General features: G+C 50.7%; 1 protein-coding gene across 2 annotated transcripts in view; it reads left to right on the top strand.

Annotated features, from left to right (window-relative positions):
- The window catches only part of CFAP77 (cilia and flagella associated protein 77), a 125,430-nt gene extending 114,948 nt beyond the window's left edge, over positions 1 to 10,482 (top strand). For both annotated transcript variants that reach the window (XM_070251993.1, XM_005605898.4), the window contains one exon: positions 9,580 to 10,482. In XM_070251993.1, coding sequence (XP_070108094.1) covers positions 9,580 to 9,702 — 123 coding nt within the window. In that variant the 3' untranslated portion in view covers positions 9,703 to 10,482. The remainder of the gene's footprint in view (positions 1 to 9,579) is intronic.
- The last annotated feature ends 6,677 nt before the right edge of the window (positions 10,483 to 17,159 follow it).

Consider the following 17,159-nt stretch of genomic DNA (forward strand, 5'->3'; position numbering starts at 1 on the left):
TTACACACTTTAAATGGATGAGTTTTATGACATGTAAATTACATCTCAATAAAGCTGTTTTTTAAAAAAAGGTCAGGCCACTTGAAAAAAAAATAGCCCATTTGAGTCAAATGAGTGTTCATCACCCAGATTCTGTCTTTGGAGCCTGGAACAGGATGATAACTGAGCACCATGAAATGGCCCCAGGTGGCGAGGAAGGGTCTGGTGTGTCCCCAGCTCGCCCCGACCATGCACTATGACTCTTACTTACCTGAAGCCTGTCAAACTTAGAAGCTGAGGAGCAGAGGTGGGCACCGACCTGGAGGTTTTTGGGAAGTTCAGCTAAACACCCCACCTTGGTGTTACCCCATTACTCATCTACCAGCATCTAGCAAAGAGATTCATTGTTCAATCTGATCTCAACAGCTGCTGACCAGCCTTAGCTGATCCTTGAGAATGATCTAGAGATGCTGGTATGACTTCTAGAAATAGCAAATCAAGTCTCATCTTCAAAGGCACTCATGACTGCCTTTTCTTCGGCCCCAGTAAGGCTCAAGAGCCCGACAGTAAGGGGAGCACCGACACGGATCCTAGTTCTAGCTTTGGCTTCGAGCTGGGTCTCCTCGAGCCAGTGTCTTAACCATCCTGAGCTTCGGTCTCCTCTCTTGGCAAGTGAAGATGGTCCCCCACCCTCGTCCTCAGAGGGCGACAGCTCTCCCCTCCTCATCTGACACGGTTCTCTGCGGTCCTATGTTAGACCTTGTGGGGAGGCAGGAGGTTTGTTTTCTGAGCCTGAATTTGGATGTTCTTTGAAAACGCAGCGTGTGTCAGCAGGGAGGGTCAGGCCTGTGTCCTTGCTCCATCTATTTTTGGACCACAGAGAAATTAGAGCCAGTAGCAGAATAACAATTTAGGGGACCAGATGTCTCGGGAGAGATTGTCACTCTCGTTAATTACTTAAACTACAAACCTGCTACATCAGGGCTGAGGACCCAGCCTGTTCGCCAATGATGTCTCACACGGATCTGTGGTCTTCCGGGGCCTCTGACCTCCAGCTGCCCCGAACTTGACAGAAATTACTGACCTGGGACTGATCCATAATTTTCAAGTACCTCTCATTAGAGGAGACAGCTCCTCAATCTTTTAAAACAAAAATCTTTCTCCCAGTCACCTAAGCAGTTGTCACTTAAAAAAAAAAAAAAAAAACTAAACTAAAATCTCTATAGCTGTCATTTTTTTTTAGCTCTTTGGCAGATTTTTTTTTTTTTAATCTGGCTATTTTTTCTCAAATCCTATCTTTTGCCTGCTCGGCCCCCAGACTTGGCACTGGAAGGCTTGGAGTCCAGTTGCGGGACCATCGTGTGGCTAATGAGAGGGGACAGGAGAGTCAGCTGGCCCAGCTGCCCCTTCCAGCAGGATGTGTCAGGGGCCTGGACTCCAACAGGCACAAGGGAAAGCCGCTCTGCCTGTGAACTTGTACAGCGGCGGCTGGTTCTTCCTACACAGACACACACCTCTCCACTGCAGGCGTGTCTGAGTATGGTTTTACAAATGACAGCAAGGCCTGACACCAGGCAGAAGGCGCAAAGGGAAACCCGTTGCCCCACTGCTGTAAAGAGCCCCGAGGGGGGCTGCCTCAATGTCCCACCTGAAGCAGAGTCCTCATGCTGGAGGAGCACGACAGCAAGGAGAGAGGAAAGAGAAGGCAAAATGCTGCTCACTCTTTAGCACGTGGACCAAAGCTGTTCCACCCACCCAAAGGCCAGTGCCACCGGGCAAAAGAACACAACCGACATCTCTCCTCCGGGTCTTGGATGTTTTCTCAGGCACTGAGACGACTCTAAGCCCCGTGCAGCCGGAGATGCCTACCCGGGAGGAGCCCCGGGGAAAGCCAGCACACGCCAGTCACAAAGCACTGGATGTGAAGCTGCGTTTGGCAGCACAACTCTTGACGCAAATGGAATCATACAGAAATCTCCAACAAAGAAATCTCGTCAAACAGAGTAACTCTTTGTAAATTGTGTGTGTGGAGGGAGGAGCCCCTGCACAGCCCCATCCCTGGCCCCTAAGTCAATTCTCCAAAGCACAGTTTGAAAATCCTCCTCTGGGGGCCGGCCCGTGGCCAAGTGGTTAAGTTGGCGTGCTCTGCTTCGGCGGCCCAGGGTTTCACCGGTTCGGATCCTGGGCACAGACATGGCACCACTCATGAGGCCATGCTGAGGTGGCGTCCCACATGCCATAACTAGAAGGACCCACAACTAAAATATGCAACAATGTACTGGGAGGCTTTGGGGGGGAAAAAAAGAAAATCCTCCCCTGTATTTTTATCTTAAAAAGAGGAAAAGGCAATAATCCCTTATAGAAAAAACTGAGACTGAAACCCTCTCTCCTTTCCTCCCTTTTCTCTATCCTCTCCCTCCCAGTGGCAATGACTTCTGGCATGTTCTTTCCTTCAAGGTCTTTCTACTTAACTAGATTCAGACATATGCTTGAACAACACAGGGAATCGTTTTGTAGGTTTTAAATTTTTTGTATAAACGGCATCATACTTACGTTCCATTCTGTAAATTAAACTTTTTTTCATGCAACGTTATTTCTGAGATTTGTATGTGTGGATTCAGATTCACCCAGTCCAACAGAACTTTCTCTGATGACGGAAATGTGCTACGTCTGCCCTGTCCAAGAGTAGCCACTGGCCACATGGCGCTACTGAGCGCTTAGAAAGTGAATCGTGTGATGAAGGGACTGAACTTTTCATTTTAGTTACTTGACATTTACAGAGCCACATGTGACCAGTGGCTACCACGTTGGACAGTGCCCCTGTGGAATATTCCAGTATGAAATTACCACCTTTGGTTTATCCAGCCCCCACTGATGGACATGCAGTTGTTTCCAGGACTTATTATCATGTTATAAGGAGGATTCTTGCACACACCTCTTAAGCGGACATTTGGAAAGTTTCTCGATGTCTAAGCACGGGGTGTATATCTAAGCATGGACTCGCTGGTTCAGAGGGTGTGCACATGTCCATCCTTTCTAGCTGATGCCAAATCAAAGTGTTTGTACCAATTAGCACCCTACTAGTAGTGTATGCAAGTTCCCATTTCTGATATCAGACTTATTATTATCAATCTGATGGGCATGAAATGGTATTTTCTTCCTTTATCCCTGATTACATACACTAGGTTGGGCATCTTTCCCTGTGTTCGTTGGCCTTCAGAGTTCCCCTCGGTGAGCTGCCTGTTCGTTTCTTCAGCCCGTTTCTCGATTGCCATGGGACCCCTACACCGCCTTTATCTCCGCGTCTCTGCCTTATTCTTTGAGTCTCTGCGTGTATGTTCCTTCCTCAGGAAGCCTTCTCTGGCCTCCACGTGTGAGCTTGATTCTCTGTATTATAAGCTCTTTGAGAATGTGGTGTTTCTTTTAATACTTGGCACAACTACAACTGAATACTTAGCTGCATGATTATATTTTTATGACTAATGTCCTGGCTCCATCATAGCAGAGGCTTTCTAAATTCTCCCTGTATCCTGGTGCCTGGCACAGAGTCTGGCACATAGTGGAAACTCAGTAAGTATTCATTGAGTGAAATAATGAAGACAGCAGTGAACGGACAACTTACCCCCCAACTCAGACCACGTGGGAATCTTTGCTATAACGGTGCCAGTGCATTCCACATAGGGATTTTTCTCTTGAAAGTAGACCAGACTTTCAAGCAAGCACAAAAAGCACAACTCCACAAACACCAAGGGCTCCGATTCGTGCAGATTACTGCGGCACCAAAGAAATTAAATTAGCAACCAGTCACAAACGGAAGTAATAAAATTGCCTGGAAATTTAAAAGCATGTTTATAAATAACTTAAGGACCAAAGAAGAAATCGAAGCAGAAATTCGATAGAAATTAGATGAAAAGAGAACTGAACAAAAATATATACTCAAAACGTGTGAGATGAGATAAAAGAAAATTTAGATGGAAACATAGTTGCTGATGCTATGTTATATAAATGTTAATATTAGAAAAAAGAAAGATTAAAAGGTAATTAGCTAAGCAGACAACTCTAGATGCTGGAGAAAGAACCACAGAGTAACCTCAAAGAAGGAAATCATTAGGTCAAGAGCCAAATTAATGAAACGTCAAAGGTACAATTAAAGGTATCAATCAGATGAAAGGTTGGTTCATTGCAAGTGGATCAGAAAAGCTCAGAGGCTTTCACATGAATTGGGAAGAGGAATCCAGGAATCCAGACCGCATGGGGCAAAGTGGGGCCACAAGTGGGCAGGGAGTGGACCTCAGGAAAAGTCTATGATCTGGCTGCTGGTCTCAGCTCTGCCCCAGACTCTTGGAGAGCATGGGAGAATGGCTTCCTACCTTGGGCCTCGCATCTTCCATCTGTAGTATGGGAGAGTTGGACTCAATGATCTCCCAGACCTCTTCCACCGCAAGGTTTCTGGGAATCTTTTATTCCAATCTGGTTGCAGAGAGGCAAAGGATATTATCTGGGGAGAGGATCACCATTGCTGGGAGCAGTGTTGACTACAAATCTCTTTTAAGATCTGTTGGCTGCTCACCTCCCCTGCCTCATCTCTTTGTCCCCCAGCCACACTGATTTGCTTTCATTTCCTCTAATTTGCCCAAATTCTTTCCACCTCAGGGCTTTGGCTGGTCCTTACCATCTAGGACATTTTTGCTTTCCTCTTCCCCTGGCTAGCTTCCTCCTCCTCTCTAGAAAGAACTTCCTGCCCCCAGATGGAGTTAGAATTCCCCAGGCCACAGTCTTATTAAATTGCCATTAAACAATTACATGTATAATGTGTTTAGCAACCACCTCCTGTGGCTGTCGTGCAGAGTTCATGTGGGCAAGCACCCCGGCCTGTCTTCCTCAGGGTGTACTGTGCGCTGGAGGTGCCTAGTCCTTATGTGGCCCATGCTATTTAGATGTTCCCCATTCAAAGGGACCAGCACCTTCGCCAACCCCCGCCCACCCTGCTTCCAGGGCTGCTGGCAGGCCAGGACGCTCGCCTCTTATTTACCTGCATTGACCTTAGAGCAACTCGGCTCCATTCAGCAAAGCTGTCTCCTGCCAAAGCCGTTACAGTTTCTTAGCTCCAGGCGGAGACAGACCGCAGATGGCTTAATTTAGAAGCATCTCGGAAGGAATTCCTTGCTCCATAGCTCTTCATCCTTTGACTCTGGGGGTCTGTGGGGTCGTGACCACACACGGCTTGAGGCCTGACTTATAATCAGGATCCTCATCTCCGCCTCAGCCGCTGTTTTAGGGGGACAGAGAGTGTGTGTGGGATGGGAGCCACAACATTCCCAGCGGTGTCTCTCGCTCGACTCATTTCACAAGCATTTATTAACAGAGAGTGGAGTTTATCAATGAAGATCTGGGACCAGAGGCCCACAGTGCCGGGTTCAATCTGTGCAACCTGGAGCAGGTGACGGGGCCTTTTCAGACCTCCGCCTCCCCAGCTGTAAAACGCAGACAACATCCAGACTTTCTGGGGCTTGTGAGAAATAAACGCACTGAGCCGGGCAAACGGTGAGTCTGGTATCACAACACTGCTGAAGATTCCAGCTGCGGGCCTCCAGGACAAATTCTGCAGAGCGACACCTTGCTTCTCGGCATTCTGAGAGCTGGAACTCAGGTCCCTGTGGACTCCCGTGTTCTGCTTGAAGATTTCATGGGTACAGAATAGGCCCACTTCTCTTCTCTTTCTAAAGACCCATCCTGCATGGGGGGGTAAGCTTTCGCTTGAGTTGGCTTTTAGGAGAGTCTATCAGACCCAGCCACTAAGCATCGCCTATGGTTTTCACCTTCACACTCATGCGGCACCAAGCCCAGGAGGCACGCACCCCCTTCCACCTCTGCTGACACCATTTTCCCTCCCGCCCCTCTCTTCTCTCTTCCCTCATCCGGATCCTTCCAGGCCACATTCAAGACCCACCTAGCCTGAGAAGCCTTCCCTGACCACCTGAAGCCGAGTGAACTCTGCCCACTTCCTCCCTTCACTCACTTGTTCATTCACTCATTTGTTCACCCTTCCAACTTTCTTTAAACACCTCCCGAATGCGAGACCCCATGCGAGGCACTGAGGGTCCTCAGGGAACAGGACAGGTGCAGACTCCACCTTGCAGGGCTCCGTGCTGGGCGCTTGCTTGAGCTCCCTGTCTTGGGTGACTTAACCCCACAAGATTCTACTCGGAATGGGAATTCATCAACATCAGAGACCACATGCAACACGCCTTCTGCCTCCCCCAGCGCCAGCCCAGTGCTGCTGAGAACACAGCAGGTAGCAGAGTGTGTGTGGTCAGTCATAGAGGAGAGCCTCCTGTGCCCAAAATGTCCCCTCAGGAAACCCAGAGAGAAATGGAACTTGGAATGCTGGAGTACAAAGGGGGTGTCGTCCTGGCATGTATTAGGTGCTTCATCAACATTTTTTAGATGGACAGATGGATGAATATTTCTTCCTCATTGAAGTTTTTAAGTAAACAGAGATTACAGAAGAGAAAATTTCTACTAGAGTTCTCTTTCGTGCTGGTTTTAACCTGATTACCGCTAAGCTGAGCAGTGCCTTAGGACCTGGATCCTCCGCCACCTCCTAAGGAGATGAGAGTGAGTTCTGAACTTCTCACCATCAGCACCACACACTGTAAACACTGAATTAACACCGGCCACCCCCACCCCGCCATCGACTCCGCCCACCTCCCACCATCACTCTGCCCATTAGTCCCACAGGCTGGACTGCCAGAGAATGCCTAGAGGGAGGGGTCAGTTTGCTGAGCTGGCTATAACAAATTACCACAAACTTGGCGGTTTAAACAATAGACATTTATTCTCCAGAATAAATTTGGAGAATAAAAAAATTTGGAAATAAATTAAATTCGGAAATTTGGAGGCCAGAAATCCAAAATCAAGGTTTCAGCAGGGCCGCACTCTCGCAGAAGGTTCTAAGGGAGAATGCTTTCTTGCTTCTTCCAGCTCCTGGTGGCTCCTGGAGTTCCTGAGCTGTGGCCGCGTCGCACCAGTCTGTGGCTCCGTCTTCATGTGGCTTCTCCTCTGTGTCTGTGTCTTCTGTCTCGTACAAGGATGCTTGTCATTGGGTTTAGAGCTTAGCTGAATAATTCAGGGTGTTCTCATCTTGGGATCCTTCATTACGTCTGCAAAGACCCTTTTTACAGACAAGATTCTATTCACACGTTCTGGGGATCAGGATGTGGACATATCTTTTGGGGCCAGAAAAGGATTCGTGGAGAAGGCAGAGATGTGGACTACAGAGCTACACTTCCTTGTTAAGCATCATTGGTGACTGGCCACGGGGGACAGAACTATTGTCACTCTGAATGCTACAGAAGACCGTGGGGACCTACGTCCCAGCTGGCTGGGCATCAGAATCAGTCACAGTGCCCATGAGGCCCCTGAAGACCAACGTGCCAGCCTCACTGAGCATCTCTAGCTGCCTTCTGGGAAGCACAGGGTCAGGAAAACCATGTCACAGTGTAAAAATCAAGCCATTCCTTGCCAGAGGCGACACAGAGGTGTCCTTGGAAGCCTTTTTGTTTACTGGCTATCTTCTTCCTGCACAATGCATGGGGTCTTTTCTCAATAACTTTTGTGAGGCCCTTTGGGAATCTTTCTGAAACTGGCGATTGAGCCGAGAACAAGATCATGGGTTGATTCATCGAAACGAGTTGAGCACCAGGTGTTGATCGGGTCCTGGTGGGCATTAGGCGACTGTGGTAAGGGCCCTGTCCTGGTGGATCTGCAGCTTTGAGATTGGGCTCAGGCCCTGCCTGGGCTACAAGATACCAGGACGATCCTGATGCAGATCCAAGAAATCTGAAGCCTGAGGCCAGGGCCAGGATGGCTCCAGGAAACGCGGCCATAGAGGGTCCATGGAAGACTCACAAAAGGTCCATGAATCTTGAAATGGCCTGCACTGTGTTGTATGTTAGGACTTGTGTATATTTTTTTCCAGAGGAGAGGGTTCACGGCTTTCTGCAGAGTCTCCAAAGGGTCTACAATCCCCAGAGAGTGAAGAACGTCATCTTATGTCCTGGAATAACTAAATCTACTCATCATCATTTGATTTTTATGGATTTCTAACAAGCTTCTGTAGCCCCCTGTCCCTTTTCACCTCATGAGTGAGATGCAGGGAGCATCATGGACACAGTGAGAGCCACAGCTGCAGCAGAATGTTCTAGAAAGGATCCAGAACTTAGTGCCCAGGAAACCACGGTTGGGCCATGGGCTCTGGTTAAGGGTCATAACTTTCTCCCGGGGTGAAAGCCCGGGGCGGGGAGCCCAGGCCTCGGTGCTCCCTGCTGGGCACCGAGTACAGAGTCTTTCCTAACAGGTCCCTCCTTGTCTTCCCTCTACTTCCTTTTAACATCTTGTCCTCCTCTCGTTTTTCCTTTCTCTCACTTTTCGTCACCGGAGGGCTCCCTGGAGCACTGTGGGTCTAGCTAACCCCCGTGGGGGGCCGACCCTGGCCTGGACTCTTGACAAGAGCCTGTGGCCGTCCCAGAGCGTGGGTCCTGCTTTACCGTGAAGACACGGCCAAGCCTTCAGCTGCTCCTGCAAACCCAAAGGGCACCTGCCTGCAGACCCTCCACCTCAGCCACCTTGTGAACTTGAGCTCTGGTTGGCTCCAGGACCAGCATGCACACTTCCCTCTGAGCCTGGGAAACCCCTGCTCATCCTTCAAGCATCCCCTGAAGTGTCTCTTCCCCGGAGGCCTCCCACCCCTGCCCCCCGTCCCGGGGAGGGCTGAGCTCATGCTATTTGTGTTCATTGCGTGCGCGCATGCACACACACACACACATGCGCCACTCTGTCCATTGTAATAGAATAGCTGTGTGATTATCTTCCTTAGGTTATCCTAAAGTAGAAATGCCATTTTAGGGAGATTTTCTCACACTTGGAGGTGATGTAACAGACCCAGGAGACAGGAGGGCCTTTCACCCCCACCATTCCTCCAGAAGGAAGGGCAAGCAGAAACACTGATTGCACACAATTTTAACTGAAGCAGCTCCCACTCTTTGGGTCTGTCTGCCTCACATGTTTCCTCCGGAAGGGCGAGGTAACACATACGTAAGCTCTGGTTCGGGTCCTATGGAGTGTCTGTCCTTGACAGCACAGCTGCTACCCTCAGGAGGGGGGTTAGATCACCCTCCTGTGAAGGAGCACGGATGGCACCAGGGAGAGGATGGCACCCCTCAGAAGGGGTGGCTTGCTGGGGGCACTTAGTGGTGGAAAACCAGCCTGTGAAGGTCAATGCTGCCTTGATGTCCCTCTGCAGGGTGATTCCAGTCATTGTCAGGTGTATTTATCACGTACACATCGTCCTCGGCAATGAGCTGGACAGAAGGGAAAACGCTGGTACCCAGGCAAGCCAGTCTCATCATCCATAGCTCATCAGCCCGCGGTGCCAGGACGCTGACAGGACTTGCTCTTCACTCCCTTCCCTCTTACAGCTATTTTTATTCTTACTCTAAGATGGAAGGAGGGGGCAGGCAAGGGAGCCAAGGGGAGCACCTGCACGAGTGCCCCCGGAGCACTCATGCCCACTGACCTGCTCTTCCCTTCTGTCCACAGGTGGGCGCCCATCTGGATACCTTCCCCACCGAGGACGATCGCCAGAGAGCGTTCAAAGCTCACCGGGAAGAGTGTGCTGTGCGCCAGGGGACCCTGAGGATGGGCAACTACACCCACCCCTAGAGCCTTCTGGCCAGTAGGAAATTCCCTGAAGGACGCATCTTTCTTGCCCCAACTCATAAGATGCTCCCCCATTTTTATGGGAGTTCTGCTTCAGCAAGGCCCTCAGATTCAGGTCTTCAGTTCATTATTTTTGATAACAGTGCCCTCCCCCCCACACTTTTTAGTTCACCAACACTAGATTACCTTAGCCCCAGCCACCTGTGACTAAGGGACTCCCTCTCCTCTGGCCTGCCACTTGTCTCTGTTCTTAAGCCCTCACCTGATGAGATAAACCCAAGGTACAAGGCAGATTGTGGACTCCAGACTAAGGGTCGAATCTGCGACTCTGCCCACTGTGTTCAGAACAACCTGTGTATTTTGCAGAAAGCGTGACAGTAACATGCTTTGAAAGCCTCATTTTCTATTCCTAACATGAGTTTTAATGGCTCTTTTTGGGAAGTCTGATGTCTCCCCATGGCAGTTTTATCGCCTTGGGACCCCTGAGGGCAGGCAGAGCCAACACTGGCCGTTACTTGGGGCCTGCCTCCTCTCCTACATGCTGGGGCCTGTCAATCAGGCAGGCCGAGATGGGCTTCTCCACCAAGAGTGACCTCGGAAGGCCACCCCCTAGGAAGGAGAGAGCCTTCTGGATGAGCAGGCAGGCTGAAAGCGCCCAGGCTGAGGGACTTCTCAGCCAAACTCCCCGGCTCTTCTTACCTCCATCTTTCTGCCTGTTCTTTGGCTTCTCCCCACAAATTATATACTGATCTATTTTAAATTAAAAATGCATGTGTCACCCTCCTCTTGTGTCTTTATTGTGCGGTTGGTGTGAGAACCAACCTCAAACTCTTCAGATGATGTCGTTACCACCTGGAACCTCTTCAAGGTAGACTGCCTTCTGCAAGATGTCTCGACAGTGCCTGTATGGAGTCAGGCAAATGCCCGAGTTTTTAAATCTCACTTCTAGTCTGAGGATTCCCAATTGTTGACCTTCAACCCAGAGCTCTCCACAGAATTCCAGACTCATTTCTCCAACTGCCCACTTGACGTCTCCACTCAAGCATCTAGTATTCATCTCAAACCAACACAGCCGAGACAGGACACTTGTTTTTTTTTTCCAGCAAACTTGCTTCTCCCTCTGTTGTTCCCATCTTGTAATGGAGGGCACCATTGACCCAGCTGCCGAAGCCAAAATCCTTCATTACTCTGTTTCCTTCACCTCACATTAAATCCATCAACAAGCCCCTCAACGCTACTTCCAACAGCATCCTGATCCTTCGACTTCCCTCTGAGCCCCCCTCGTCTCTCTGGAGAATTGCAGTAGCTTCACCCTCACCTCCATGCTCCATGGCGCAGCCCCTGGGCGCTCAGTGGCTTCTGTTGCTCTTGAAGTAGAATCCACACTCCTCACAGCAGCACCCTGGGTAACACAGCCGAGGGCCGTCCCTCTTGCTTCTCTCCCATCTCTGACACCTTTCCTCACTGCCCACAGGCCACAGCCCTCACTCCTGCCTGAAGCTTTGTGCTTGCTTTTCCCTCTGCCTGGAATATCTGGGCCCCAGATTGTCACCTGCCCATCCCTTCTTGTCATCCAGATCTCAGCTCAAAAGTCAAGCGCCCTGCTCAAAAGGCCTTCCCTGAAACAGCCACCAGTTAAATTCACACCAACCTGTTTTATTCTCTGCAAAGCAACGATCTCACTTATTGCCTGTCTTCTCCTCTAGAGGGGAAGTTGCACGGGATCAGGATCTCAGATCCCAGGGCCCAGATCCCAAGGACCCGGCACATGCTAAATGCCCAGGGCTATCTGTGGAATGATCACTGCATGAATGTCGGCTGTGGCTCATGCTCCCTACAGGCTGAGTGCCTAGCAGGGAAAGTCCATTGGCCTCGGCAGGGAGACACTCCTGGGTCTGGTGATGACAGATCTGAGAGAGTTTCTTGATTAACGCTCCCCACTAACACATGCAGATGCTGCAGCTCCTTAGAAGCCAATTCCATAAAAATGCCACACACACTAACCCCCCGGGAACCTGGCTCAGCCAGGGCCTAGACCGACCCCACGCCACCCCAAGGGCCTGAAATTCCCCTCCCACCACACAAACCAGAGGGAAACAAGCATCCCCACTCATCTTGGCTAAAGCCACGCTGAAGCCCTCTGACCCACAGGGAGCAGCGGAGCCTGTGTGGGAGCAGGGGAGAGCCCGAGGGGCCTGGCCGCCGAGCCGGGCAGCCACCTCATGTGGTCAAGGGCACGAAGCTCAGCTCCACCAAATAATTTCTGTGTGACCTCGAACAAGGGTCCTCACCTCTCTGTGCCTCATCTGTGAAACAGGACCCCAACATAGTACAGCACATCTCCTCCAGCTAAATTAGATAATGATTACACTAAAGAATGTGTATAACATGGTTAGCACAGGGTCTGGAGCTTTCAAGCAATAGGCAAATGTGAATGACTATTTTCTTCTTAATAAAGCACAGTGAAAAGAGACAACCAGAACCCTGTGATTGAGGGACGAGGGCAAGATGTTCAAAGGACAAGAGCCTTTGTGTCCAGATGCATCAAGAAGGTAAAGATATTTTGAACTGAACACACTGTTTTGCTCTGAAATCTGAAATACGGAAAAGGGAGGAGGGCATACCAGGATGCAGAATTTCCTGGAGGACCTGAAATTGGGCTCTGTCCCCTGAAGGGTGGCTCAAGCTCTGCTATGGCAACAAAAGAGATGCCCATGGTAAGTGGCCCTCTCCGCCTGCTTTTCCAAGGACCTAGACCACTGGCGGGAAAGTATGGACTTGCCCACAAAATGCTACTGAAGATCTCTTTTGTTTATCTGACTGCTTCTTGCTTCAGCAGCAGACAGACCGCGTGCTGTGGGACTTGTTGGGGCTGTGACAGATGTCCTGGGAGTACCACCCTTCATCCTTTTCTGGAGACCCCAGCCTCTGGGTGCTCCCGGCCCTGGCGGGAAGCGGCTCTCAGCAGAGAGGCCCTCAGCTCCTTGTCCTACAGCGCCACCCTCTGGCAAGTCCGAGTAGGAGGCCAAGGAGGTGCCCGGCCCTTCCCCCTCTGCCTCCCTCCCACTTCCCTCTCCCAGCTTGGTCCTTCCTTCCTCATTAATTATTTGTGCCCACACAAAGCCCCAGGTCTGATTCCAGACTGATTCCACCATCTTGGGTATCCTGTTGCATCAGCCAAATGCCTGTCCTCGCTCATACTGACCCTGGCTGCGGGGGCCCCCTTGCACAAGTGGGGTCCCTCAACCTGCCCTTCATGACCCAGGGTAGAGACCCCAGCCTTGAGGGGCCCTGGGGCTCATCTGTTAATCTCCCTCCACCGCCTTCCCCCCCACTTCACAGATGGAAAATAGATGTCAAAGGAGGTCTGAGTTCACGCAATAAGCTTGGCCACTAAGCTACTCCAGGCCAGTGGCTGGTCCACTACATGTTCCAGAGACTGCCCCCCAAAACTACTTCTCAATTAAAGATGGGTGGAAATGGGGAGAGCTTAGCTTTCCATCCCAAGTCCTCCTAATCACATGACAATAAATGTCATGGGGGGATGGCCGTCATCAGAGGTACAGCCTTGTGCCCCTGTTTTTCCTTATTTTCCTGCTGGTTGGCATTTGGGAACATTCTATCTCCTGGTTGGATTTCTTGGCAACACCCCATCAGAGATTTAACCAAACAAAGAGGCCCATGTGGACTGTCTTCATGAGCCACAGGGAGGCAGCCGGTCTGGACCCTCCCTCGTGGGGTTGAAATTCTTGGAAGTCCTCTCTGAGGTGGGAAGGAGGTTGTGCCAGTGCTGCTGTGCACTCGGCAGGCGGGGGGAGCAAGTGTAGGCCTGGGGAGCAAGAGTGTCGAGATAGAGCCTTTGGAAACAGGACTCAGGGATCTGGGAGGGGCTGGAGAAAACATCTAGTCCTGCCAGAGAAGACGGAGGGCTGGAGAGTTACTTAGCAACAAAATGAGAACTGGAACAACCTCTTGGCTGGTAGGTCCAGCTTTCTTTTCATGTTGAAGCCCCACTGACTTCAGTCTATTTCCAGATTTTTAAACTAGAGCCCAAACCTCATTCCTTCTCTCACTACCCCTCTCTCTTTCTGATAGAATGAAATAATTAACAATTTTCCTGGCCAGAAGAAGGGAGAGGGGATTCTAGAGTCTGATCATTGTGCAGGATTTTCACCAGGGATGCTAACAATGAGCCATGTCTGCTATGTGCGTGGCAGGGCCTCCTAGAAGCCTGAAGAGGAAACATTGTTCATAGGCCACAGATCCAATTCCAGTCCCCGGGGAGTTTCCTGGATCCACGTAGAGATGGTTCGGTTTTTTTGTTCACCCATCCCAGCACCCTAACTAGTGCCTGCTTAGAAACAACAGATTAAAGGGTCCAGAGAAAGTACATGTCCGTGACAGCAAGCAGACCAGCAGCTCAGGTGCCCAGCTGGGCCTGCATGGCAGTCAGATAGGTCTGTGTTTCAAACAAGTCCCTTCTCTTGCATTTATCCTTATGGACCAAAACAATCTTTTTGCTGTATTTCTTTTTACTTGGGAAACCTTTTGATGCTTGATATCATCATTAAAAGAAAAAAAAAAAACTAGGTTGGCTTTTTATACAGTTTCCTTGAACTGAATGCAGGGAAATCATAAATTTGAATCCACAAAGGGGAATAATCTATGAAGGGGAGTTCAGATTGATGCACACAACCACCTCTGTGAGCTCCATGAGGGCGGGCCCATTCTGTCATGCTCTCCATGACATTGCCAGCATCTAGCATGGTCACGGTGCACGGGACAGATGACATGCTCAGTAGGAAGGAAGGAAGGAAGAGAGGAAGGAAAGAAGAGAGGAAGGAGGAGAGGGAGGAAGATATGGAGGACGGAAGAAGGGAGGATGGGAGAAGAGAGGAAAAGAAAAAATATGATCTCTTTCTGGTTTCAGGAGCTCCACGGAGTTTTGAGCTAAACCAAAAAAAAAGGGTTGAGAACAGCATGACCTTGAAACCCACAAATTGTCCAAATTCTTGTCCAACCCATCTGTTTGCAGAGCAGAGCGAAATTAGCACCCAGGCCTGGCCTGTATCATCCAAAGGCCCCGCCCACCCCATAGGAAAGAGAGGTGTTGGTCAGAAGGCCTTGAGCAAAGGGGCAAGCTGGCTTTGCAGTGGGGGCTGGGGAGACAAGCCTGAGGGCACCAACCTGACACAGAAAAAGCTCTGGCTGTTATCAGCAGCTGGACTATGAATCTCACAATCACTGTTCTCCAGGACCTGAGCTGAGAGCAACGGCTCCTCACAATGACCGTGTGAAACGGACAACATCATCCCCATCTTACAGCTGAAAAAACTGTGGTCAGAAAGTGATTTGCTCAAGGTCACAGAGCAGGGCTGGGACTATGATGAGGCGGGGAAGGTTCTTGCTTCAGGTGCAAAATTTAAGGGGTTACCAGAAAACTCAGTAACCAGGACAAACAATATTTTTAAATCAAAATTTTAAAATCCCTGATGGACAAAATATCGACAGTTTCAATGAAGACTTGCACGACTCCCCTCCCTTGCCTCACCTTAGTCCCAGCTCTGAATTCTAGAGCCAGGACTCGGATTCGAGTCTGGCTGATTCTGGAGTCCATAGCCTCAACCACCCCACCCCACACGCATTACGCGGCCCCCAGCCCCAGCTACTGAGGACGTTGAATGATGGCATTCAAGCCACAATTCATTCGTGAGCAGAGACCTCAGGATCATTCTCAAAAAGCTTTGAGCAAATGTCCTCGAGTGGCTCTACCCGAGTGGCATTAGGTGGAGAGGGAGGTGGGGGCTAGGAGGAAGGAAGTTGACAAGAACCATGGCCCAGCCCACAGGAGGCCCAGGCACTCCCAGGTCCATTTCTGACCCAAAGCCAAAACCAAGCCAAGAGCCCCAAGTGGAGAAGAGTGTGGATTCTACAGGCAGGCCACTTCATAGCAGTCCATAGGTGCCCTCTCCCGCCCTCATCTCTCACCACAAACCTTGACGTTAACATCTTTGAACCAAAGGGAAAGCTGAGGTCCAGGCAAGAGAGAGGCACTGTCCAGAGTGGGAGCAGGGCCCGAGCCCAGGCCTTTTGGGGGCTCATCCATGCAGCTGCCCTCCTTGCCTCTGGAGAAGAGAGACGGCTCCTTTTCTGTGGACATCCCTTTGTGGGTGGGTGGTCTGGGACCTTCTAGGGCTTTAGGTCCATCTAGAGGCTGAACGTTTAAAGAAAGCAATTTCAAAGGACTGCACGGGCAGGGGCAAGATTATGAAGCAAGAGGTTCCAAGAGGAAGCGGGAGGCTGGGGACAAGGGATTGGAGTCCTCAAGGGAGAGCTCAGAACAGGGACCTGGGCACTGGAGTGGCAGTTCTGGCCCTTGGTTAGGACTGAGTGGACCTGGGAGCCTGGTCCTGGAAGTGCCTTTGTCACACTCACTCCCTTTCCTTCCCCTGAGACCTCCAAGCCCCTGCACCAGGCCCAGGCTTCCTCCCTGGGGAGGGGCCCAGACAGCCCAGGGCAGGGTCTGGGGCTGGGGAAGGGGAGAGAGGTCAGCCTTCTGCTGTGTAAATGAAGCTCTCAGAGGTTGAGTAACTTGCCAACGTTCACACCCAGCCTTGCAGGACCTCAAAGCCCTATACCCCTCCAGGACCAGCCAGGCTCCTTTCTCAAAGGGTATGGTGGATCAGGATCACTCACCCAGGATCCCCTGGATGCTTCATAAAATGCCAGTTCCTGGGCTCCTTCCAAGCTAAGCAGGAGCCCAGGGGAGCACACACAACCCTCTCAGGCTGTGGACAAGCTGAGATGTAAGAACCACCCAGATGATGGAGAAAAGAGAAAGGACGAGGCACGGTGGAAGAGCTGAAAATCCCCAAATAGGAATAAAACGATGTTAGTGAGAGAGGGCTGAATTCTCCAGAAATTCCAAATGAAATAAATTGCATAACATGTTTTATATTATAATAGATGGTGATAATTCAATACTAATGATAGTATACTAAAAACCTGTTAAATATTCTTGGGCTCTAAGAAGCATCGAGAAGCCGGTTAAGGGCTGCAGGAGGTGGCGATAGCGCTGTTCTTTTGGACAGTGAGGGGTTCGCCTCCCTCCCCGGGTCCAGCTCTGATCCCCGCGCAGCGCCAGGCACTGCCCAAGGCTTAGCTTTCGCTGTGTCCGGGGATCCAAACCCCAGCCTAAGACCTCGGAGGCCCGAAAAGGTCCCTGTGCTGCCATATGAACGTCTGCCCAGGGCAGGGGCGACCCAGGACCCGCTGGCGGGCAGAGCAGGACACGGACTCTTTTGGGGCCTGGCCCAACTCGAAGCTCCTGGCCCGGGAGCATCACGACCTCTAACAGGCCCAGGAGGGGGGTCCCGTTGACCCAGGCTGGGACCTTGGGTACTGGAGGGGAGATGAGATTCCTAGGGAGATACGGAGGTGCAGCAGCAGGCCCTAGGAAG

This window comes from Equus caballus, chromosome 25, assembly GCF_041296265.1.
Source record: "Equus caballus isolate H_3958 breed thoroughbred chromosome 25, TB-T2T, whole genome shotgun sequence".
Lineage (NCBI taxonomy): Eukaryota > Metazoa > Chordata > Mammalia > Perissodactyla > Equidae > Equus > Equus caballus.